Genomic DNA, 27,104 nt, shown 5'->3' with positions numbered 1-27,104 from the left:
TAAAAATATAGCACAAAGTACCTTCCTTCCTTCCTAACATGTTTGAAATTTTGTAAGGATTTGTTCCTGTTCGGGAAATCATTTTGTTTACTTTTTCTTTGAAGTTTTTTCTTTTGTATCTCATTCAAATGAGTTGAATTCTTTTCTTGTTTATCTTTTTTTTATTTCTTGAAGTATAATTTCAAATCGGAAATAAGAAACCTATCATTAACAAAGAAGATTGTTTGTTTTTTACATTTTCTAAGAAAAAAAAAATAAAAATAAAAAGTTTCAATAGATATTTTCTAGCTTGTTGATGAAAGTTAGGTAGAGTTTCATTAAAGCTAAAAAAAAGAGTATAAAAAGTATTTTTAAGATAGATTTAATAGTAGTTTGGCTTTGAAATGTTATCGATGAAATGTTTCCATAATTTTTCGTAAAGTAAACGACTTTCCAATAAGAGGTTTCATTTTGGGCACTAAAAAGACAGGTCTTTTTTTGAAAATAAATAAATGGATATTATTTTATTGTATTGTATGTAGTTAACAACAGAAAATAAAGACAACATAAATACGTTTCTTTCAAAGCATCATTCTCATGAAATTGTCCATGGTGTAGAATCAAATAAATTTAAAAGGAAAGAAAAAGAAACAAGTTTTATGTGGCTACCGGTGGTAGTGTGGTTGTATTGATAAGTGTTGTAATTTGCCGCATGAGTTCAGTTGAATTGTAGCACTCGATCTGAAGGTACGTGTTGTGAAACTTCTCAGTTTAAATAAACATTAAATACATATATATGAAGACCAAGTCTTTTTTATTTCACGTTTCACAAAAAAAAAGATTAGTCGAGATCTCAATGACCAATTTTGATCATCTCTTCAAAAAATAAACAACTTTTCTTAAAAAAAAAGCAAATGCAAATCTCTGGTTATATCAAGAAAAGAATAAGATTCAACATACTTTCCTTCCATAATTCTAAACGGGAACCCAAAAGAATTCGGAAATTCCAGTAAAAATCTAGGTGTAATCTTCAATAGAACATTGACCTGGAATTACCACATCAACCAATTGTAAGGTTAAACTTATGGAACGCTGAGAACGCTGTGGACCGCACAAAAGATCACTACATTTAAAACCAGACTAATGCTAGCAAGCACCCTATTTATTAATACCTGTTCTCACTCATGGACGCGAAATTTTTTACAACTGTGATATCAGCAAAAATAAATTAAACGTAGCCTTAAATGCTATCATTCGATCATTCAATATATCTTTGGGTTAAGAAGTTACGACCATTTTTCACATTCGCAAGAGACTCTAACTAATATGGCTTTAAAAAACTTGATGAAGCTTTGAATATTGATGCTGTTTTTTTTTAATCTTGAAAACACGTCAACCAGCATCGAACAGATCGACATCGGTAACTTTGACACGGTTTTTGTATTAAAACTCGGGAAGGCAATTTTTAGCGGTGCATTTTGCCTCGGGAACTCATTGCCAACTCATCTAAGGGGAATAATTGAAATGCACATTTTCCAAAAAAGTATTAGAATCTTTTTTTTCGAATCAAAGCAAATACTTAACTTAGCTTTCTTCTCTTCTTAAGTTTTACTATCTTTTTCTCTTTTTTTCTTCTTCTATTTCTATCATTCTCTTGTTTTCCAAGCTGTCTAAAGTTAAGTCAAAGGCTTTCACAAATTTATAAGATATATTATCTTACAGCGTAAGCTTTATAAATAAATAAACTGAAACTGATTGTTGGTTGTGTGGCCAATGTCTTTAAAAAAAAAAACATAAGTCCACAACAATATCTTTAAAATCCGTGTATTAAAAATCGGTCTACCGTAACTACTGCACCAGATTCATGTTAGGATAGGTAAGGTCTAATCATATCACCATCAATCAACAGCCCAAAAAACAGCACTTAAAGTTTTGTTAAAAGCTCCCTGAATAGAGGGCTATTCAAAACTTATCTTTTTCTTCAAAAACAATATATTTTAAAAACTGGATCAAAGAAACATGTTTTCGTAGTCTTTTTATAAATCTTCTTCAGAAGAATTAATTCGCGACCTTATCGAAGCCAGAAGGCTTCGTTTAGTTCATATCAATTTTACTAAAATAAATTAAATCTTTATTCGTGTATCGTTGTTTGATTAAAAAACGAATTAATTAAAAAGAATTGAATATAATGTTTAAAATGATTTGTAAGAAATTTCTGTAAGCGGATCGCGGACTAACACTGTTTCCATTAATAAATCACTAATTTTTTATGGGTTTTCGATTAAACAAAATCATATCTAGAATAAAAAAAAATTTCATTTCACAATTTCATACAAATGCTAAACAATCAATGCCTTATAGTTTAAAAACACCAATGTCTTAAAATTAAATAGAATTTTAAGATGCTTATTCATAATTGTAGCACTTTTAATTTGTAATGATTTTTAACTCTATGAGAGCGGTTTTTGGTTCAATTATATTTTCAATATAATTCATTTATAACTTTTCTTTCCTAAGTCAAAGTAGGTGAACTTCAGCTTACAAATTCAAAATTTAATGAAGATTTACACAAACATTGAAATCAAATAAAGACTATCGATCTTGAGTTCAATAGAAACAAAACCAAAAAGAAACAAATCTTTTCTCTTTGCATTACAATGAATGTTAAGCCTTGTGCTTTCTGAAATTTTTAAACTTTTCCAACTAAAAATAAAGTCTACAATTTCAGGAAAGACAACAACAAAAACAAAAGTAATGCTTTAAAAAAAAACATAAAAAGAAGCTTACACAAACCCCATAAGTTTCGCACAACTCTATAAACGGATTTTAGACTTTTTCCTTCAAACTGTTAACACCTTTAGGGAAACTCTTTTAAAAGTCCATTCACGAACAAAATCGTTTGGCTTCGTTGTTGAACGTGGAGGCGGAAAAAACAATGCTCCTGGACTGAATAAAAAAAAAAAACAAACCAAAAACGAAACGAATCAGGCTCAAGGATCGATTTAATTTTTTTTTTCTTTCTTCTCTATAGATAACCGAAGAGTATTCGTTGTACGGCGCGGTGTACAACGTTCTACGTCCCATTCTATTTGACTTTGGTAAAGCTAATCTCCTGTTCACGGTGTGTAAATTCCCACAATCTGACTCTATTTTAGCCCATTGCACAGGCACACTAACAACAATGACGAAGTTTAATTCTTTTTCCATTCACACACAAAAACTCATCACACACATATACATAGATAGCCATAGATAGCAAGGACACGCAAAAGCCCATATCTCGGGAGGACATCAGGAATAATTCGGTATACGATTCGATCCAGGTGCTGGAGCCACCCGTTTCGTGCATATAAAAGACGCTACTGTAGGTAGTTTTTGGTCTTCCTTTTTTTTAGTTCATTCAATCTCCACATTCCACGATGTATACATATACCGTCTCTCCCCTCCCAACGCCCTCCACCGCTTTCTGGCAATGTCCTTTCTAATCCTTGTTTTTTCGAGTAAGACTTTTTGTTCCTGACTTTTCAGCATGAATTAGAATTCCGCTCGATGTTCCGAAGGTCGATACCTTAATGTCGAATTTCCCATCTAAGCTGATTGCCTGGGCCATTAATTTGGCATGTTCAATGGTGGATTCACTTAGCCTGCAAAGAGAGAAAAAAGTATATTAAAGTAAAAGGAAGGAAGTTGGAGAAATTGCTTTGCAAATAGGAAAGGATACACGGTGTTAACGTGTATATAAATGTGTATATAAATGTATGAAGATAAATATTAGCTCGTTGCTTGTGAGTACTTTGAGATTCTGGAATCGGTGAGTTTGAGTTTGACGTCAGTTTTGGTGTTTTGTTTTCTTGCAATTTGGGATCCTTTTTTGTTAGAGTATGTATGTACGTCGAAACTCAAACAAAAAGCGAAAACAAAAAAAAATCTAAAAACAATGATTGCTTTAAGTTTGAATTTAAAGCATCATTTCCTTAAATTGATAAAAATAAATTAGGACTAAGTTCATATTTATCTTTGGTATGTATGTATAGAAAAGTCTCCTTTCAATTTGATATAATATTTATTAGGTTTTTTATAAGTTGACTTTGACATGACAAACCTTAATAATTAAAAAGATATACCTACCAATAAAAGCAGACAATAAGTTAACACGCCATGCTACGGGTATGTCGTTTGACAAATTGGCACGCTCATGTTCTATTGACAAGATGATTTTTCTGTAGCATAATAGTAGCATATTAACTTCTCACAGAAAGTTAATGTAACCGTTTCAATTTGTCGAATTAGGTCAAAGGTTTTAAGAGAGATGGCTGTCAATGCGCAATGAAAATATTGACTTAAAGTAAATTTGGTTATATTTTTGTAAATTTAACGAATAAGAAGGTCCCTTAAAAAAAATGAGGGGGTGCTTTATGTATATTTGTATAGTACGTAGCAAGGGCGAATCTAGATTTTTAATCAGGGGGAAGGATAACACGAATAATATACACGAGTTTTTACTTACCGCTTACAAATATTTTTTAATGTCCTGTAAAGGAGGCTAAGACAATTTAAATAATATCTTAATGTGAAATGTACACATTTCAAAGGCTTCGGTCCGATTTGTCGAATTACAAATTTTGACATTTCTAGATCTGTGTAAGTACATTCGTTCGTCCGTACTTTTCGTCATCCATAGCTCAAGAACAAGTAGAGATATCGACTTCAAAAAAATTTTGTTATACAGATAATAATGCAAAAAGATGCCGAAAAGGCTCTAAAGAAAATTGCAAAAGTGTTTTTTTTTACTATAGCAATTTGAAAAAAAGGTGACCCCTAACACTAACCCTAAATATCTTACAAACCAAAAACACTAGAAATTTGAATTAAATTTTATATAATATATTGTAACGTCATATCAAAGAAATATATTTTTTGAAAAAAATCCATTTAATGGTTTTTTTTATAAATCAAAAATACTGAAAAAAAATATTTGTCACCTCCAAAATTTTACGACTTAAATATGATTTTATCCCCAAAACAATTTTGTGCAACGAACAATAATGTTTTTGACATCTGATAAAATTTTGAGAAAAATCGAATTCACAGTTTTTTTTTATAAAAAATAAAAATATAAAAAAAAAACATTACAAAAAGTTGGTAAAAATTGCATATCGATTCAAATATCTGTACAAAGTTATTTTACCTTATAAGAAATAGTGTTTTCAACATTCGGTAGAATTTTGAGAAAAATCGAATTGACAACTTTTTTTACAAAAAATTATAACCTAAAAAAATTACTTAAACTTAAACTTAAAAGAGGCTGGGATGCAACCCACACTGATAACTTTCCATCCCGTGTGTCGATCGTATCAATTTTTACCAAATTTGCGTACTATTTTTTATAGATTTTATTTTTTTTTGAAAAAACGGAATGTTGGATTCTTATATTAAAATTACTGAATATCGTAAGCAACATTTTCTGTGAAATAAAATAAGTTTGAAGCCAATATTTTTAATTTTTGAAAAGCTATTTGAGTCGAAAGTAAATTTTTACCAAGTCTTAGTATTGTTTTTTTTTTCTAGAGTTTTATTTTTTGTAAAAAAAAAACTGTCTGTTAGATTTTTTTTCAAAATTTTATCAAATGTTGAAAACAATATTTCCTATAAGAAAAAATTTGTTTGAAGCCAATATTTCAAATTTATAAAAAGATATTTGAGTCGAAAATCAATTTTTACCAACTTTTGTTAAATGTTTTTTAGGTTTTCAATTTTTATACAAAAATTGTCAATTCGATTTTTTCAAAATTTTGCTGAATGTTAACAACAATATTTTTTTAAAGATAAAAGTAGATTAAAGCCAATATCTACAGTTTTTGAAAAGATATTTGAGTCGAAAATCAATTTTTAAGAACTTTTATTCATTTTTTTTAGGTTTTTCATTTTTTATAAAAAAAACTGTCAATTCGATTTTTCTCAAAATTGTATCAGATGTCAAAAAAATTATTCTTCGTTGCACAAAATTGTTTTGGAGATGAAATCATATTTTAGTCGTAAAATTTTGGAGGTGTCAAATTTTTTTTCTTCAGTTTTTTTGATTTATAAAAAAAAAACCGTTAAATAGATTTTTAAAAAATGCACCTCTTTGATACCACGTTACAATATATTATATAAAATTTAATTCAAGTCTCTAGCGTTTTTGGTTCGTAAGATATTTAGGGTTAACCAAAATTTTAACCTTTTTTCAAACTGCTATGGTAAAAAAAACCACCCACACAATTTTCTTGAGAGCCCTTTCTCCATCGTTCTGCCTTATTATCTGCATAACAAAATTTATTTCAAGTCGACATCTCTACTGGTTCTTGAGCTATGGATGACGAAAAAACGTCGCGAACGTTCAGACGTACGAACGGGACTCTAGGGACCTTGAAACGTCGAGATATGTCAAAATTTTCAATTTGATAAATCAAACCCATTACAATAACTTCCTATGGGAAGCTTAAAATATTGTCTTCAAACTAATCTCTTTCAAAGAAAATATTTTGTTCAACATTCAGTAAATTCCTCATAAAAATCCATTAGTTTGTTTTTCCACAAAAAAATAAAATTCTAGATGTCACGTGAACAAAATAAGGTATTGACTTAAATTTATATCATTCATCCAATTTTTATTTGTTTATATAAGAATTAATAACTTTTATGAAATTCTACTAAAATTGTTTAAAATTGGTTTTCGACTTAAAATCTCGTTAGCAAAAATAGATTTTGAAATAAAATTATTTACATGCATTATGATGTTAAATTTGTTCGATTAATTCAGCTGACAACTTTTTTAACAAAACACGAAAACTTACAAACCTGTTAATCAATTCAAATCGGCAGACGGGATGGGAAGTTATTAGTTTGGGTCGCATCCCATGCCTCTTTTGAGAAATACAAAAAACAATTTTGTTTAAAAAATAAACAAAAAGTCAATGCCTCCTTAACGTTATTACATCATTTTAGTTTATTTTAACTGAATAGTATCTAATTATTCCTAAGATAATAGATAATAAATTTCTTAACTGAATAAACTTCCTTTCCCCACCCTTATTAATTGTTATTTTCAGCGTTAATTATGTCCGCATTTTCTAAATATTTACTCCATAAACAAAATCATATTATATTTCCTATAGATGTACTATAGATAAAATTGCAGTCTAATCCCCCGAGTACCTTCAAGTATTGTCAAACAAAAACAAAAAAATCAAAACCTTAAACCATAAATGTCAACAAAACATGTTAAGCTTATTTAAGTCCTCTAATTAAATGCTTTAGAATACTTATAATAGAAAGAACACACATAAACAAAAACTTCAACATTAAGAAACTTTTTTGTTTTTAAACCTCATCATCATCATGAATGTTTCAAAAACTGACACAAAGGAAAGTAATGAACAAAAACAAATTATCCACATAAAGAGTTGGTTGGTTGGTAGCGGTATAGGAAGGCAGTTATAAGTTACCTTACCTATCTGCTATAATAATTTCAAAATCCTCTGAAGTGAAGAATTGTGTGTGTCTATGATGATTATCATTTTCTATTTTAAAGCCCAAAGAATACCAAACCAATAACACAATGTTTTAACTCCTACTTATGTACTCAAAGACAACGACGATGAACGACGAACGACTCCGACAAGGACGACAATGAACACGACGACGCTCATCGATGAGGTTTCATTTGAAGATGGGAAAGGAAAGTAAAAGATATTTCTCCTAAGAGTTTGTTCAAAAACAATGGGACGCATTAAATCCCTCCATAACGTGCATTGAATTCGAATGAAAACAAATGCAAAGGATTTGCACTTTCTATTCATATATCCTTCGGTAAAACTCCATATGTTTGATCCAAACCCACTCCCACACTCCAACTCGCCTGCCAGAAAAAACAAAAGAAATATTTACAGCCCTAATGTCTACAAAGAATTCAAAGTGCATTCAGCAGAAAGGGAAAGGAGCATCTTGAGGGCAACATCAGATCAGAAGAACAACACCCAAGCTCAATACTTACAAATCGCATTAAAGACATTTGCTCTCGAAGGCAGTAAATTCAGCCACCCTCAACCCTACAGACCCCGACATCGTGATAAATCAATTGGAATGTGTCCTGGGGGAAGTGTGGGGCGGGCACTCTGGCATATGTCATAGAGTGTAATTTCCATCATCCAGATCTGCAGAGCAAGGGCATATAGGTAGTGCAAATTCATTGTATTCCTCTCATGTCCCCTCTGCATTTGCGGTTATAGGTTATTTGTTCAAAAGGGAAAACACATACATTCATCCTGAAGGAGTTGCAGGTTGCAATGTTGCACAGGATGGGTTAAAAGTTTTCGTTATAATTTGCAAAATAAAAACACAATTTTTCTGTTCACTCGATTATTTTAGTCATTTTAATGTGTGAAAAATGACACCACCTTCAGCGCACAGGATCATGACGGCGCGTGTGACAAGTTGTTGGATCTGTAGTTGATCTTTCACGAATCATAAGTAATCATTGACTCAACTGAAGCGAATAAGGAGATAAGTCAAAGAATTACGAAGGCGCTTTGGTCAACTCAGGTGGTCCTGCATTTAGAAAAGTTCTAAAGTAACTGAATTGCAGATGTTTCCATACAAAATCCCATTTGGCAAAAAAGCCAAAAGACAAATGGCTGTAAAGAAGGACATTCCCGGCTAACAAATTGTTTTCTAAAGTTAAGATTTAATTGGTCTCCATGTTCGTCAGATTTGACTGCACCAGGCTTTTTACTGTCGGGTAATTTGAAAGGTAAAGTGTACGTACACGAACCCATCACTATCACGTAGCTGAAAAAGAATATTCTTGTTGAAATACAGGATCAAATCAAAGGTCCTACGAAATGTTATAAAAAAAAAACGCTCAAAAAATAGCCCGTGTTGGTAAACATTTTTGATAGGAAAATGCAAACATTGAAATTGATTTGGTCGTGTCCTTGGTACAATAGTGTACCTACAGGAATGGTTTATACCTTCCTGTAATTCTTGAAGTGTGCGTAAAAACGTTGCATTCACACTTTTTTGTAAAACTCTAAAAAACTTATAAGAACACGTCCAAGTGAGTTACAATGTTGGTATTTTCCTATCAAAAATGTTTAAAAATGCAAATATTGGAATGCATTTTGCCATTTGACAGCTAAAATCAAATCTAAAGTTCCCACCACAGCAATTAAATAAAAAAAAACATCTGTCAAAACAAGTAAATACACCGAATCAAATTGTTGTTGGATTTCACATTTCAAAATGGACGAATGTCAAATTACAAATACAACAATGTAAACAAATGGGTGTTGGATGTTAAAACGTACGAAATATTCCGGTCTTTAAATGGTGTGTCTATGAGCAGCACAGTGAACAGCGCAGCGGCAGCGGCAGCAGTCAGGATTTTTCAGGAAATTATGAAATTTTTGAGTATTTCTCAAATGATGCAAATGTAAAGTTCTCAATGCTACCTATAGAAGATAAGATAACTATTAAAAATAAAATTCAAAAACCAGATCTTCAGTTATTAGAGAAGGATGGTAAATTTGTACGCAAATTTCAAAACAAATGGTATTCAAAATACGATTGGCTTCATGGAAGCCAAAATCTGAACAAAGTATTTTGTTATCCATGCTTTTTATTTGGGCATGATTCTCCATTTGGAAAAGAAGGTTGCAGTACAATAAAAAAATTTGAGGCCAAAGCTAAGAAACATGAAATTTCAGGTAGTATTCGAATTGACCACCTGCTAATGAAAGCATGTAAAATGGCTGCAATTCAACACAACCTACAATCCGATAAGAATAGAGGTATTGTTTTTAGGCTTTTGGATGTGGTCAGTTTCTTGGCTAGACAAGAGCTAGCTTTTAGAGGAAATGATGAAACTGTCGAGTCCCGAAACAAGGGAAATTATCTCGAACTTTTGGAAATTTTGTCCGTTGGAGAAAATCTAATGAAAGACCATCTAGAGTCTTCATCATAATTCAAAGGTACGTACAAAAGCATTCAAAATGATTTAATTGAATCGCTAACTATTGCTGTAAGCAATTTTATTCAGAATGAATTAGAATCATTTCGATTTATTTCAATTCAGACAGATGAAACTACGGATGTGTCCTGTAGTAGTGAACTTTGTGTTACTCTTAGATTTGTTAAAAAATAATAAAGTCACTGAGAGTTTTTCTGGTTTTTTAATGTTTCAAAAGACAAAACAGCGAAGGGCATAGATAAAATAATAGAGGATGTTCTTAAACAAAAAATTAAAGACAAACTGATCAGCCAAACATATGACGGAGCAAGTGTAATGGCTGGGCATAAGGGAGGGGTTTAGGCTTCAATTAAGGAAATATGACCAAACACAATTTGTGTGCATTGTTGGGTACACCAATTAAATTTGGTGCTGCTTTATGGCTCAAAGCACATAAAAGAAATCAAATTATTCGTCTGCAACTTGACTGCATTTCACAAGGATTTAACAAGGGAAAAGGGTTTTCTTTGCCCAATCCATTAGAAACAAGATGGAATAACCATTCAAGGGCTGTGCAGACTAAAAAAGGTCATACCAATCTGATTGTTTTCATTTATCATAGATAGCGACCGTTTTGGTAGCGAAACTATTAAGCATTTGAGATGCAGCGCATTATTAATGATTTTAAATATTTAGTTTGACTGATCATCTTTTTAACTTACTGCAAAATAAAATTTCCTCTAATATAGCTGTATCCACGAAAGAAGTAAACGGCATCATAGAAAGTTTAAAAAGACTGAGAATAGACGAAACAATAAATAGGTGCATTCTTGAAGCAAGGAACATAATCAAGGAGTTGGAACAAAATGATTCATATGAAATAAGGACTGCGAGATCACAAAACGAAGTGGTTTCTGTGATGGCATACTAAATTTTAGACTGCATTTTAGTACAACTAGATCTAAGATTCGGTGATCTTAAGGAAATTGTATTCGTAGAATTGTTAGATCAGGACAGATTTGCCAGATATCATAGCAAGTTTTCCAACGGTCCCTACCAAGTTCTGCTTAAAAACTATAAACAATATTTTGATGCAGAAAAGTTAAAAAATGAACTGCAAATCATTTATTCCGACACCTCAAAAAACTTTAACATTTGGATCCACTAAACTTTCTAATTGAAAACGGCCTTGAAAATGTTTATTCAGAAACTTTTACTTTACTTAAGTTGGTTTTGACTATTCCAATTTCAACAGCCTCTAGTGAAAGATCTATGAGTGCATTAAAGAGGATAAAAACATATTCAAGAAAAAGAATGGCAGATTCAAGACTAGCAAGCTTGGCTCTACTTTCAATTAAAAAAGAATTAGTTGAAGAAGTAATGGTTTAAATTGACTTCAAAAACAAAGTAGTCGATATTTTCGCCAACAAAAGATAAGGCGGAAAAAAACATAAAAAAAAAACAAGTATAGACGCCACTAAAAACTGAATGAAAAATAAAAAAAAAATTAAAAATAAAAGCCAGAAACCTTCTTCAATACATCTACCTTGAAGTGGTTAAAAGGCTTTAAAACAATGATTTAAGTGTTTAAAATGCGAAATAATGGATACAAATTTGTGTCTACCCGGTCATATGGACTGCCGCACGTTACTGTTTGACACTTATGCTGGTGTTAAAGAAGGATGCATTTTGAGTGTTTTACTTTTTGCGTTGTTCATTAACGATATTGGCAAATATGTTTCTGGTGGGATTCTGTTAGCTGGCACTACAGTCAATGTTCTACTGTATGCAGATGATCGGATAATTTCAGAGTCACCAGAAAATATGCAGCTTATTATAAATCGGTTGTCAACATATTGCAAGATATGTTGCTATAAATATTGAAAAATCCAAAAACATTCACAAGATCTTCTCACAGTTTGGTTAGAGAAGTTTTTTTCTTCACCATCACCATCGTCTTGAAATCACTAAAGATTACAATTATTTAAGCGTGAAGTTGAAAAAAACGATGGATTTCAAAAATTATCTTATTGAAACGAGAAGCCTTCGCAAAACTTGCTGAATACGACATGGAGGACACCTAACTACGCAATTTATTTAAAAAAGGGGGGTTGCAAAACTGTTTACCAAAACCCTTCACATTCAGATGCTCGTTTCACAAAGAAAATGCTCCCTTAAGAAATGCGGAATAAGGACTGGTGGGTTGCAAAATGGCAAAATATTGGCGATAGATGTGGAGAAGTTATCCAAGAATAACTTGGTTCAGCTAAATTAGCAGCTTTACAAGATAATTCAAAAACACGTACACTTTGTTCGAGAAAAGATAGTAGCAGAGGCTGAGAAGTCTGAGAGCAGTATAATTTACTCACAACTAAATCATCACCTTTTAAACAATAATTTTTTTGAAAACACATTCAGCTAAAAAGAAATATCGTTAATATTCGAATCCAGGTGTGAGCTCCTAACCTTAAATGGCAGTCTATACAACGGAAATTTCTGTACACTAGCAAAATGAAAACAAAAGAAGACTGCTTTCATTTTATAAGCATTTGCTCAGTGTTACGACACCAAATACTAATATTTTTCCAGAAAAACAGTTTTACAATGCAAGAAACAATAGAATTATTAAATGATGTGAACTGGAAATTATTGTAATGTTTTTTAAATTTAATTTATAAGTATGCAAATTTTTTAATGACTGACTTTATTTAAATCAATTCATTTAAATTTTTTTACATAAACTAAAATCACTTTATATACTTTGCCAAATCAGCTGACGGCTCTGCCAAAGCTTTATAGAATTCGATTATTCAAACTGTATTCAAATATTTGTAAATAAATGAATTGCTAACGTATTACAATAACCACTTTGCGTACGTTAAAAAAGTAAGAAGTCTCAAGATATTTAAGTAAAAAAAATATTGTATAAACTTGTAGTTGTTTTTTGTATGAAAAGTTATCAATTAATTCTTTTTCAAAAGTTTATTTAAGATAACAACAATATGTTTCATATGATGCAATATCTATAATTTTATTATTTCTTGTTCCGAAGATATTTGAGTTGAAAGTCAATTCTTACCAATTTTTAGTATTGTTTGTTTATTTTTTGTAATTGTCAATCCGATTTTCATAAGCATTTTACCAGATGTCAAAAACGTCATTCTTTGATTCATACAATTATTTTGGAGGTAACAATTGGTTTTGTTCCGGTTAGTTAAGCTTTTTCCAAATTTGGAATTGAGTGACAATAGATAAGATAAGATATTTAAAAAAAAACATTATTAGGCTGGTATTCAAAATTAAGTATGACAATAACTTATTTTTAAGTCGTCTGTCAGGTCAAAAAAAAAATTAGTTAATTAAATTAAGGTAAAGATTAGCAAGTTTTAACGAAATTAGTTATTTATTAAACTACGATATTTAAGCGAGTCTTTTAAAAAATTGTAGAGTGTTGGGTAGCTAGATCCATTTAAAATGTTTATGAATGTTGGCTGATCTAAAGTTACATTTCCAAGATATTTTTGTCGGTATCCTTTAAATATGGGGCACACACCAATGAAGTGGTAAGTATTTTCTGCCGCATCCTGATTACATAAAGTGCATAGGGCAACAGAGTCGTTGCGAGAAGCTTTAGCATTTAAGTTCCAAAGGGCGCCACAATGCTTTTCTACTAGCTTTGTCAGCAGCAATATGTGCATTTGGTTCCATTCTGAAACTGGAATTTCGGGACTGAAATCAATCTCCATCTCTTGGAAAGGGCTGACCATTCCAGAGCCCAATAAATATTTTTCTCTATGACTGCTTCAGAGAGGATACGCGGTAAGGGGTTTGGAAAGCCTTTAAAAGACCAGTTTCGATGTGTATTTGTATTGCATAGTTAGGCGTATTATCAGGCGGACTAAAGCATCTTTTGACGAAGAAACGTTGTAGTTTTGTATCGCCACACTTGCGCACAGTAGTGCATGATTGACTTTGATGCTGCACCGTGCACTTTATACTTAGCAGAGTTAGTAACAATTCTTAACAATTTTCGACCATGTCGTGTTGATTGAGTTTTTCGATGCTGTAAGTCTTTTTGTTAAGTGAAATGACCAGGACATGTTGTAAGAAAAGTAAACGCCAAGATAATTGTAAGATTAGTTATCTTTATTTCACCATTGTTGAAATACCATTTTTCATCTGTTGTTCTTCTACCTCCATTCCTAAAAATTACTGTTTCAGACTTTTCTAAGTTGACAGCAAGCTTACAAATTTTTGCAATATCTGCCGAAGCTATCGATGATCGATTGTAGGGTACTAGGTCTGCCAAAAAGAAGAACTATGTCGTCCGCGTGTAACAAAACATTTATTTGCATACCATTCACAGTAAGATCAGTTGGAAGTTCTGATTGTAGATCGTTTATAAATAGTACAATAGAAGGGCACTCAGTACGCATCCTTGTTTGACTCCTTTGGATGTCTGGAAGAAGCTAGACGTACTAGTTCCATCCCCGACTGTTGCAGTCGTATCTTTGTACAATAAACGTATAATAGACACCAGTTTTGTAGAGACTCCTATCTTTGATAGTTTGTAAAACAAAGCTTCTCTGTTCATGTTGTCGAACGCTACTGACAAATCTACGAAGAAAGCGTAAAGCTTTTTCTTCTGGTTCAGCTGAAGTGAGACCATACAAGAAAGGTTGTAGACTTGGTCAACTGTACTATATTGTTTTCTGTATGCAGCCTGGTATTCGTCGAGTATGTTCTTCTCTTCAATCCAGAGAGTGAGCCTCCTAAGCAGAATTGTTATAAATATTTTAAAGCGTGTCCAGAAAGGAGAGCCCACGATAGTTGGAAGCGATACTGGCATCACCCATTTTGTATAGATTGAAAATTATTGAATTTCTAAAGGATGAAGGTATATTTCCTGTTTCAAATATATCTCTTAGTAGAGTGTGTATCTCTTCAACAAATGAAATGCTTGCGTTTTTGTAGAACTCATTTGGAATACCATCTTTACCTTGTGCTATGTTTTCTTTTGTTGTTTCTATTGCTGAGGACAGTTCAGTTAGTTCTATTTAACAATCTCACATCTTGATTCAATGTGATCTTCACGCACAACGTGCTGAGATATAGCTTCGTTTAGCTTGTTTATGTAATCTAAATATTTTCTTTCTACCCACTTCAGCCTTGGAAGTAACTGCATTGTCGTATTACTAGGGATGTCTTTAGATGACTTTAATTTTAGAATTAAAGGCATGTGGTCACAGAAAAATTTTCAATTATTCCTACCGAATTGTAAGATGAACAACAAAAGTCAATGACTGATGATCCTCTACTCGATACGAATGTGAATTATCCACTTGTATCATCAAAGCTTCTCCCATTAAGAATAAACACACAAATATCTCTTAGAAACTCAACAAATGCATTGCAGTTTCTGTCAGTTGTAGAATCTTTTGAACTTCTAGAATCAGTGACTGACTGCTGTGGTTCTGCCTCAATATCTAATGAACCCCTCATATGAAATTACTCAGCTCAAATTCTTCAAGCTATAATGGTTGCAGTTTAGGTAGCATGGAACTAAATTGACAGTTTCACCTTAAAATATACCTCGTAGAATGGTAGTTTCATTATAAATAGTTTATAAATTGTAGATGGTTTGCAGACTCTATACCCAAATAAACACCCTCCGCTTGGTCTGCCGAAGTTTTGAGTTTTTATTGCTGGAGTCCAGTGTAGTTTAAAACCTTTGAAGAATTTTTCATAGTATTGGATTTGACCAGCTATATTATAACATAAAACCTGACAGAATTTGGGTTGCTAATTTTTCAGGTTTTGTATATTAGAAATATGATTTTTCGGTGGATCTACAACAACAGCATACGTCGACTGCGTATGCCCTTGTTTTTTGTCTAATAATTTGTCCATTTCCTGCATCAACATATCCATCTGAACGGTAATAGACATAACTGGCTTTGAATAAGTTTTTTTTTTCTGAGTGAAATTATATAATATATATATAGAATATACAATTAAATCAAATCTCTAGCTTTAATGGTTCGAGAGATATACGAGTATATTGGTCGAACCAAAAAAAGTCCCCTTTCAATTTTTAAACAGTTCTTATTGCATCTTTTGATGTTATTAAATGTTAAACGAAATTCATTTAAAGTCAGTATATCTGGCGCTTCTTGAGATATGGCCGTCGAAAAATTGACATTTCAAACGTTAGAATAACGTATGAAAATAAGAACACACTTCTCTAAAAACCTTTGATTTGGATTCTAGGGAGCTTCAAACGTTGAGAAACTTCAAAATATCGAATGTTCAAATCAGACGATGGCTTCCCATTTGAAATTATTTATAAATAAAGAAAATAAACCTTTTAACTTTATTATGACTTTAAATTAGGGAGTCACTTCTGAACCGCCCTGTACAAAATGCAGTACGGACATTTTTTTACCTAAACCTTACTCATGATGCTGTGTTGTATCTGTTGTTCTTAAGGATTGTTGTGTAATTAAGGACTAAAACCGAGTGGGCGAAGAATAAACAAACATCGAATTGGAGAATTATATTATGTTTCCAATTTGAGACGGCGATGGTAAGGGAGGGAGTTGTAGAAGGGTCGAAAAATTACAAAACCAATTGCTCTAGATAGAGCAACTTTCTGCAAATCTTGGACTATCATACATACACAAATTATGTACATTGTACATCTTCATGGAGTGCATAGAGTGCAGCAGCGTCTTTGACAAAATAATTCTTTGGTTTTACAAACAATGACTTTGCAATTGATTCTTTGTGTGTGATTTGGTCAAAGCTTTTGGCATTCATCGTTTTCCTTTCTTGTTTATATAATGAACTTACATGCAAATAAACAAAATGCTTCGTCCTGTTCAACCTATAAACATATGTTTTTGTGCCAAAAGGGAATGTCCTTATTCAAATATAGAAGCAAGACGAATTTTCTATCTTTATACGCTGTTTAAGTCTTCTATGTACGAGTACGTCCGTATTTGAAGAAGACTTATGCTAGTCAAACTCTAATTTTGTATGTAGGTAAGTTTAGGCTTATTTGTCTTTAACATGTTTATCTACGACCTGATTTAGGAAAAGTTGGTAGGTACCTATATGGACTTTACCCATACCCATACCCATTACATTCTTATAACATTTCTAATACGCCCAAAGGTTATGGACATTTTGTGTTCATTTGAACGAAAGGATAACAGAGAAACATCATCTATAAAGGAAAAATAATCCTGCCAAACATACGTGACGAAAGGAAGTATAAAAGGAGAATAGATACAAAATTTATATTTTCTCCGTAAATTAAAGAATACCTTTTAGAATCTATGTTTTTCTAATAGGTACATAGAATACGACGTGAGATGCTGAAAATCAGATTCAGAATATAATGTATTTGATAAAATGATAAAAGGCAATTTTAATTCTGCTATAAAATAAAAATGTAATAAATACAGAAGCAAGTTCTTTGCTCGAATCTTAAAAAAATCTCTTCAAATTGGTTTGACAACCAGAAAAACATGCAGTGTACTGTTTTACTATTTAACATTCATTATATTACAAATTGATTTACAATATTATTTCGAATAACGTCTATTACAAATTTGTATACGAACTTTCACATATTAGTAGATGCAGGATACTTCTATATACAATTTTTGGAAACCTGTGACTTTATTTAATTACTTCATGTCATGACACGATTCAGTAACAAATGAAATAAAATGTACGACTGTATCTGAAAAAAATCTGAAAACAAATATTTGTCACCTCGGATATTTTACGATAAAACGATTTCTTCTCCAAAATCATTTTATGAAACGAGGCATACAATTTTTGACATCTGATAAAATTTTGAGGAAAATCGAACTGTAAGAAATAAGAAAATAAAAAAAAAAACAAAGCTAAAAGTTGATAAAAATTGATTTTCGACTTGAATATTTTTTCAAAAATTAAAAATATTGACTTCAAACTAATTTTATCTTATAGAAAATATTTTTTTGTGAAAATCCAACAGTTAGTTTTTTAAAACTAACTTGGTAAAAATTAAATTCAATTCCCGATTTCTCGTGAACAAATAAAGTTATTGTCTTCAAAATCATTTTCTATTGCGCTTAATTTTCTCAAAAATCCAATTTGTATGTGTTTCTGTTTACATATGAAATAAAAATTTTCAATAAATACTATAAAAATTTGTGGAAATTGGTTTTGGACTAAAAATCTCGGTAACAAAGATGAATTTTCAAATCAAATCATTTCTTCACATTCGAAATACTAAACAAATTAAAAGTTGTGAAATTAATCGGTTTTCAAAAATAAAATGATAAATACAAATTTAAATTGAAAAAAATTTAAGTATTCTGTTTTTATTTCCGTTTTTATATTATTGCATCACAACCGGAGACAACCACACCATGTATGCAAAAAAAAAATGATTGGTAGGTAACCCTTGATTAATTTTTTAGAAAAATTCAACTGATAATTTTTTAACAAAACTCGAAAACTTACAAACTTTTTAAGCAAGACTGATTGACAGACGGGATGGGAAAATTTTCAGTTCAGCGTTTTTTTAAGAATAATTTGGGACAAGTGAATTCTAACCATTTTTGTAGATTTTCGAAAAGCTTATGAAATACTATAGGTACATTTTTCAACTGAATATCGAAAAAAGGTGTTACAGATTTGGAAAACCAAAAACAATAGACAAAAAGAAAAAGAGGCTGGGATGCGACCCACACTTATAACTTCCCATCCCGTTTGTCGATTTATCTTGCTTAAAAGTTTGTAGGTTTTCGTGTTGAGTTTAAAAAAGTTGTTAGTTTAATTATTCTTAATAAATTTAAAATTATCAACAATATTTTTCATATGTAGAAATAGTTAAGTTTGAAAAGTAGCATTTCTTAAATTTCTACAAATCGAATGAATGAAATTAATTTGAGAGATATCAAGAACTGAACATCAACTTTTGCCAAATTTGAGTACTGTTTTTTGTAGATTTATTTTTTTATGAAAAAACGGACTGTTGGATTTTTGTAAAAAAAAATCAAACCAATATCAAAAACAATATTTTCTTTGGAATAAAAAGATTTTAAAGACAATATTTTCAAATTTTAAGTAAGTAAATTTTTACCAAATTTTAGTATTGTTTTATTGTTAGGTTTTTATTTTTTTTACAAAAATAGATTTTCCTCAAAATTTTACTAAGTGTTAACAATTTTAAGAGATGAAAGTAGTTTAAAACCAATATCTAAGAGTTTTGAAAAATTATTTGAGTCGAATATCAGTTTTTACTAACTTCTATAAATTTTCTTGTTTAGGTTTTATTTTTTGTAAAAAAACTGTCCATTTGATTTTTTTCAAAATTTTATTGATTGTTGAAAACAATATTTCTTGGAAGATAAAATTAGTTGAAAGCCATAATCTCAAAGTTTTGAAAAGATATTTGAGACGAAATTCAATTTTTACCAACCTTGAGTAATGTTTTTTTTTAGGTTTTAATTTTTCATAAAAAACTGCCAATTCGACTCAAAATTTTACCAGATGTTAAAAAACTTTATTTTTCTTGGCACAAAATTGTTTTGAAGATAAAATCATTTTGTATTCGTTAAATTTTCGAGGTGACAACATTTTTTTTTATTTATAAATAAACCGTTAGGTGGATTTTTTTCCAAAAATATACGGGTTCGGAATCACGTTGCAATAGTTAATATAAAATTTAATTTAAGCCTCTAGCCTTTTTGGTGCGTAAGATATTTAGGGTTAACCAAAATTTTCATCTTTTTTTTAAATTGCTATGGTAAAAAAACGCCCACGCAATTTTCTTGAGAGCCCTTGCTGCATCTTTATGCCTTTTTTTTCTATATAACAACATTTATTAGAAGTCAATATCTATTCTGACAGACATCTTTCTAAAAATCTTTTATTTCGACTCTAGGGACCTTGAAACATCGAGAAATGACAAAATGTTCAATTTGACAAATCGGTAACATTACAATTTCGACCTATGGGAAGTAAATAAATAATTAAAAGTAAAACCTAATGATTCCAAACATTTTATAAATTTTTGTTTATAACAAAAAAAAATATCAAATCAGTAAAAAAATAACGTTATTAGTACAATTGTTATTTCAATTGTTTAAAAAGGCTTCAAAAGATTTTTTATCCTGTGATGGTATAAAAAAGGATACAAACTTCTTATATCGTTAATTTCTTTAGCATTTGTTTTGAGAAATAGTTCAAATAAGTGTGGATTTTCGTATTTAATACATTTTATTTTAAAAAAGGGCATAACTGAAAAATTTAAGTGACTTGCATCTGAATTAATTTTAGAGTCACCTTCTCCAAGCGTATGTTCTTAAACTGCGTTTTAAGTGACAATGGACTCTGTATGTCAGTATTCTTAAGATGTTGTCTATTGCACAATAAAAAGAGTCAATCTTTTTGTATAAGTGAGTGTCCTGGAACTGAACTTATTTGAAATATAACTGGTGGAGAAAAACATTTGATGCCGTTATGACAACTTATTTTTTGGGACACAGAAATCACTCCATAATATCAAAACTTCGACAAGAGGATGTTCTGTCAAGACTTCATGCGGTATTTTTATTAGAGCACTGGCTATATCTTCACCAGAACGACCACTATGTGCTTCACTTCAAATGCCGCAGTATGTAATTTTTGTTTTTTTTTTTTTACGGCGCGGGGGACAAACTGTTGCAGTTAATTTAGTTTTCGTTTTTAATAAAAAAATAGGTCAAAACAAATTATTAAATTTGTTGGCTTTAAGTTATTTCTGTAGAGGTCTCTTTTGGTCTTCATGAGTATTTTATCATCTTTTTAATTTCCCAAAGGAAAAAAATCCAAGTAACGGTTTTTTTATAAATAAGAAAAATTGTCACCTCGAAAATTTTAAGATTCATGATTTCATTTCCTAAACAATTTTGTGCAACGAAGAAAAATGTTTTTGACATCTGATTAAGTTATTAAAAAAATCTAACTGACAAAATTTTTGTATAAAAAATAAAAACCTAAATTTTACATAACTCAAAGTTTGTAAAAATTGAGTTTTGACTCAAATATCTTTTCAAAAAATTTAGATTATGGCTTTCAACTAATTTTAACTCATAAGAAAAATTGTTTTTAACATTTGAAAAAATGTTAAGTAAAATTGAATAAACAGTTTTCTTACAAAAAATAAAAACCTAAACAAAAAAATTATAAAAATTGGAAAAAATTGATTATCGACTAAAATATCTTTTCAAAACTTTGAGATATTGGCTTTAAACTACTTTTAAAAATATTTTTGTCAACCTTCAGTAAAATTTTGAGAAAAAATGGAGAAAGTGATGTGTTACTAAGCGGACGTGCGTGACTGAGTGAGAGTTTTAAGTTGAGTTTAAAGTGGTTGATTTTCCGTTCCAAGTCCCATAAATTGAATATTAATACTATAAAACAACTACCGAACACGTTTTTTGTTGCAACTTAGAATAACTTTAATTGGTTTATTAAATAAATTAACTTTAAATTCTACCCAAATTGTCAATCTTAAATTTAAAACAAAAAAAAATAAACAAAAACTGTATCCGTCTCACTCACCTTTCATCAATTGTTGCACATAACATTTCCCCTTATAACCTATATTAAAGCTTTAAATGGGATCACGAAGCAAATTACGATCCTCCGATTTACCTTCTCCATCTAATCCGAAAATAACACCATTATCAAAAGCGCAACCACTATCACAATCACCCACAACAAGGACTAGAGATCCACTATGGACTTGATTGCTAAAATTGAGAAATCTATGCTTGCACAAACCGAGGCTATCACGTCACAGATTACGTCACAGATTGCTGATTCCGAAAAAACAATCACTGATAAAATAAGCAAATATGTAACTGAATTAAAACTCTCTTTTGAAAGTATAAATACACGGCTATCCCTGATTGAAGCAAAACAAGCAGAGTTTGAACCCTTAAAAGAGGAAATTCGCGAGCTTAAACAACAAATACTTGAGCAAGATGATAAAATTAAAACTATTTCCATGCAACGGAATCCAATGATGAACACCACTCACCAGCTGCTTAAAGAAACGATGAGTGATGCACTCTTACACGGCGTTCAACTCTTGCCAAATGTCTTCGTTTGATCTTTAATCAGATTTGCACTAACCTTAATTTTAAATCACCAACGATAAAAAGTATTTTTCGTATAAGACCGAAAACCGACACCGAATCGCTATCGCCACCAATTATTATTAAATTTTTTACACCACACGATAAGCTGCGATCAATTGCCGAATACAGAAGAACAACAAAAGCACCGCTTCAGTTTCATGATCTTGGCCTTCGCACTGACAGTGAGAATGCAACGGGAAATCAAATGTTTTCATTCATGAGAGCTTAACACCCAAAAATCGCTTTATAATGCAGAATGCGTTGAAAATGAAACGCAATAAACAGCTACATTCTGCTTTTACAATTCGTGGCCTGGTTTATGTGAAGAAGAGTAAAGATGAGGAGGCACAATTGATTGAGACCACTGATGACTTAGCTGATACTGCCATGATGACGCAAACAACGACAACAAATGATGCAGATAAATAGTACACTGAACAAAATATTTTTCGCTACTTGTAAATTTTGTTTTTTTTTTTTTTTTATTTTTTGCAAGCTTCTAATAATTATGTTTTCTTACATTCTTCTACCTTTTCTATATTATTATTTTTCTTTTATTTTGAATTAAAACATAAAATAGAATATGTAAACTTTTCTTTTTCATGTCTCTATTTTCTTTTTCTCTTTTTCTAATATCTAATCTTTGTCCTCTTCGTGTCTTAGTTTACTCTTTTTCTGGAACGGGTTATGCAATGCTTGGTGCAGTTTATTGGGCACCTCTTATTTATGTCATTGACGTTTATATAGGATCCTAATGAGCAGCATATAAGGGATTCTGTACAGGCTATCAGTAGGGATAATGATTAATGTTATATGCAATCAACATACTGGTTTGCAAGTTTGTCATCTTAACACACAAAGTTTGAGATCAAGAGAAAAATTGGATGAATTTAGATACTTGTTTGCTAGTTCTAAAGTTGATGTGATATGTGTTTCGGAATCTTGGTTTTTAAGTGATGTTGATGACAGAATTTATAATTTAAGTGGTTATAAACTTTTTAGATCTGACAGAATCAATCGTGTTGGTGGAGGTGTAGATATCTATGTTCGTGAAAGTTTCGATTGTCAACTTGTAAAGAAGGCCCCTCATTGTAGTGAAATGCAATATGTTTTTATAAAAATAGCTTGTAAATTCAATAAAATATTATTGGGTCTAGTGGAAAAGGCTGCCTGTGAAGTATATGAAGATCTCGACAGGATTCTTCAATGGTCTCGCATGAACGGTCTCCATTTAAACCCATCCAAGTCAAAATGTTTGGTTATTTCCAGAAAACCGGTAGATACTTCATATTTTCCGTATATTAATCTTAATAACAGTCCTATCGTTTTTGTTGATTCTGCAAGAAATCTAGGTATAACTGTTAACAAAACTCTTACATGGAATAACCACATCAGGTTGACTTTGGGTAGGGTTTTACGCAGGTCTTCGCACACTTTGGGCAACACCGTCGGTAACACCTTTAAAAACCAGATTAGTTTTAGCTTAAACACTAATCATACCAATTATTATGTTTGGGTGTGAGCTATTTAATAACTGTGACTATGAACATAAGCGGAAACTCAATGTGGCATATAACAGTATCGCACGCTATATTTTTGGATTGAAAAGATATGACCACATTTCCACTTTTTCAAAATATATATTTTTGGTACCACACTTGATGATCTGTTTAAAAAGAGAACGTTGACCTTACTCCACAACGTCATCCAAGCGCGCCTACCAAGGTACCTATATAACAGGATCTGTTTCTCCCAATCAATGAGAACTCATGATCTCATACCAATACGGCATAGTTGTTTGATTTCCGAACGACAATTCTTTATCCACGTGATACGTTTATGGAATTCCCTTCCCCGAGCCATTAGCCTAATAAGTAGTATAACCTTGTTTGGGATTAAGCTCAGACTATACTTGGAGGCACCTAGATGATGATTAGATATTCGAGTCTTTCTTTCTTTCTTTCTTTCTTACTTTCTTACTTTCTTACTTTCTTACTTTCTTACTTTCTTTCTTTCTTACTTTCTTTCTTTCTTACTTTCTTTCTTTCTTTTCTTTTTTTTGCTTCTTTATTTATTTTTTGTTTCAAAAAGTAATGTTATACTTGTTAATTAAAAAAAAATAATTACATATGTTGCAGTAATAGTTATAAATATATTTATTTGTCATTTTTACATTTAATATCTTTTATTATAAATTGTAACACATTCACTTAATTAATGAAGCATGCACTATCAAATAAGATATAGTATCTTACTGTGTAAGTTATGAAAATAAAGTTTTGAATTGAATTGAATTGAAAAAAAAAAACAATACCAAAACTTGGTACAAATTTCAAATAGCTTTTCAAAAACTAAAAATATTGTCTTCAAAGTTTTTTTTTATCACACAAAAAATATTAGTTTCGATATTCATTAGTTTTTTTTATAAAAATCCAACTTGCCGTTTTTTCTTAAAAATAAAATCTACAAGAAATAGTACGCGAATTTGGTAAAAATTGATGTTCGGTTCTTCGGTTCATTCATCCAATTTGTAAAAATTTAAGAAATTTTACTAAAATTGGTAAAAATTTGTGTCCGACTAAAAATCTATTTAACAAAACTAGATTTTCAAACTCTCATCCTCTTTTTTTCTCTTGTTTACTGTAGTAACGAAAGACTGTCTGAAAAATGCTGCTAGTTTTGTTTTTCTTAATACAAATTAATTAAAACCCAGAAAACATGTGGAATATATTTATTTTCTCATAACTATGTGTTTTATTGAAAAATGAAGATTTGCATTTTTAATCCTTCACTTTAAATAAAGACATTTCTTTTTTGAATTTATGCCGTTTGTGCCCGTTTTTTGACGGAGGTGCATGGATAGAAGAAAATGTTGTTAATGATGTCGTGTACGGTATTTTTCAAGAAATTTTTAATATTTTAAAAACTAAAAGTATTTTAGAATGTCTTATAACATTTTTAAAATAAAAAAAAATAAAAAACCCCAGAGGTTGGTTTTCATGCACTTGACTGCCAAAATTTAAATGCGATTTCCCAAAGTGATAAAGTTATTTTGGAGACTGATTTGGTTGAAGGCCATCAAAAACCAATTGAAAAATTGCAATTAGATTGCAAGGAACAAAACATTATTGATCAGTGAGGTAAAAAAAAAGATTCAAAGGGTTGAATATTTTAATTTTTAATGTAAATGCATTCAAAAAAATACTTCTCAAGTTCCAACACAGGGAATATTTTGTATGAACATGAGGACATTTTAATATATACAGTTCTGTTATTTTTAGTTATGAAGATGGAGAACTCCTCAAAATATCCAATGAACTTTTCCAACCAAAAGATCTGCTTTTAAGGATCCTTCTCGTATTCGGCGAAAAGTTCACGTAAGATCTGAATTATACAATTTTAGATAACATGTGAATTCAGAAAATTGAAAATAGTAATTTGTTTAAATAACGGACAGGTTAAGTTGAAATAAGAGAAGATTTTGCAAGGTTCTAGTATCTGGTTGTCCAACTGCCAAATAATTGCCTGAATGAAAGATGAAAACTTGAACATGGAAAATCTCTCTTGCCATCAATTCAAGTGTACTTATGTCAGAGTTTATTGTGATAATGGTCTTAAGATCAACTGAAAGCTGGACTTATAACTATGATTTATTTATTTCATATAAAAAAAGGCTGGAATGCGACCCACACTGATAACTTCCCATCCCGTCTGTCAATTTGTCTTGCTTAAAAGTTTGTAGGTTTTCGTGTTTTGTTTAAAAAGTTGTCAGTTGAATTATTCTTAAAAATTTTAAATTTACCAACAATATTTTTCATATAAAGAAACAGTTTAGTTTGAAAATATTGGTTTGTTAAATAGATTTTTGGTCCAAAAATAATTTTTACCAATTCTAGTATAGTTTCTTAAATTTTTACAAATTGGATGAATGAAATTAATTTGAGAGATATCGTGAACCGAACATCAATTTTTACCAAATTTGACTATTTTGTGTAGATTTTATTTTTTTTATGAAAAAACCGACAGTTGGATTTTTATAAAAAAGCCAATATATTAAAAATTTGAAAAGATAATTGGGTAGAAAATTAATTTTTACCAACTTTTTAATTTTTTGTCTAGGTTTTTATTTTTTGTAAAAAAACTGTCAATTCGATTTTTCTCAAAAATATTAAGAATAGTGAAAACAATATTTCTTAGAAGTAAAAATTAGGTGGAAGCCATAATATCAAATTTTTGAAAAGATATTTGATTCCAATATCAATTTTACCAACTTTAGTTAAATGTTTTTCTAAGTTTTTTTAATTTTTGTTAAGAAACTGTTCATTCCATTTTTCTTAAAATTTTACTGAATGTTGAAAACAATATAAAAAAGAAAATGAAAGAAGTTTAAAGCCAATACCTCAAGGTTTTGAAAAGATATTTGCGTCGAAATTCCATTTTTATTTCAACTCAAAACGTCGAGAAAGGTCAAAATTTTCAATTTGACAAATCGGACCCATAACATTAACTTAATATGAGAAGCTAATAATTAGGTGGCGCAACAGTCCGTACAGAACCAGGGCCTAATGACTTACAACTCTCAACCATTCCTGTGTGCGAGTACTGTTGTCAGGGATGGAGGGGACCTACAGTTTTAAGCCGAGAATGGGAAAAATTACTTTTGGAGAATTCGTCAAATCCTCGAATAATCCTCGGACCAGATCGAGTCCAAGACATATAACAGTCCAACGCACTTACCATCATGCCACGGATACTTTCCAATTTAATGTAAGGTCTTGTGCTAAAGGGTAAAGTTAAAAATTAAATTAATGACATCTAAAAATTTAATTAGTTGCCCTATTCTAATTTTGCGTTTTAAGAATGAAATTAACTGCAAACGACTTCATGGCACTTATGTCATACAAATAACCAAACATAACTTATTCTTCACTTCCTTAATTCCTTAGCTC

The 27,104-nt window shown here is 30.7% G+C and overlaps 1 protein-coding gene across 2 annotated transcripts in view; it reads right to left on the bottom strand.

Annotated features, from left to right (window-relative positions):
• Nucleotides 1-522: 522 nt before the first annotated feature.
• LOC129943132 (uncharacterized) overlaps nt 523-27,104 on the bottom strand; it is a 444,917-nt gene continuing 418,335 nt past the window's right edge. For both annotated transcript variants that reach the window (XM_056052382.1, XM_056052383.1), the window contains exon 13: nt 523-3,623. In XM_056052382.1, the coding sequence (XP_055908357.1) occupies nt 3,461-3,623 (163 nt within the window). In that variant the 3' untranslated portion in view covers nt 523-3,460. The remainder of the gene's footprint in view (nt 3,624-27,104) is intronic.

The sequence above is a fragment of the Eupeodes corollae genome, chromosome 1, assembly GCF_945859685.1.
Source record: "Eupeodes corollae chromosome 1, idEupCoro1.1, whole genome shotgun sequence".
NCBI classification, from domain to species: Eukaryota; Metazoa; Arthropoda; class Insecta; order Diptera; family Syrphidae; genus Eupeodes; species Eupeodes corollae.
This window is presented reverse-complemented; position numbering and strand designations above follow the sequence as displayed.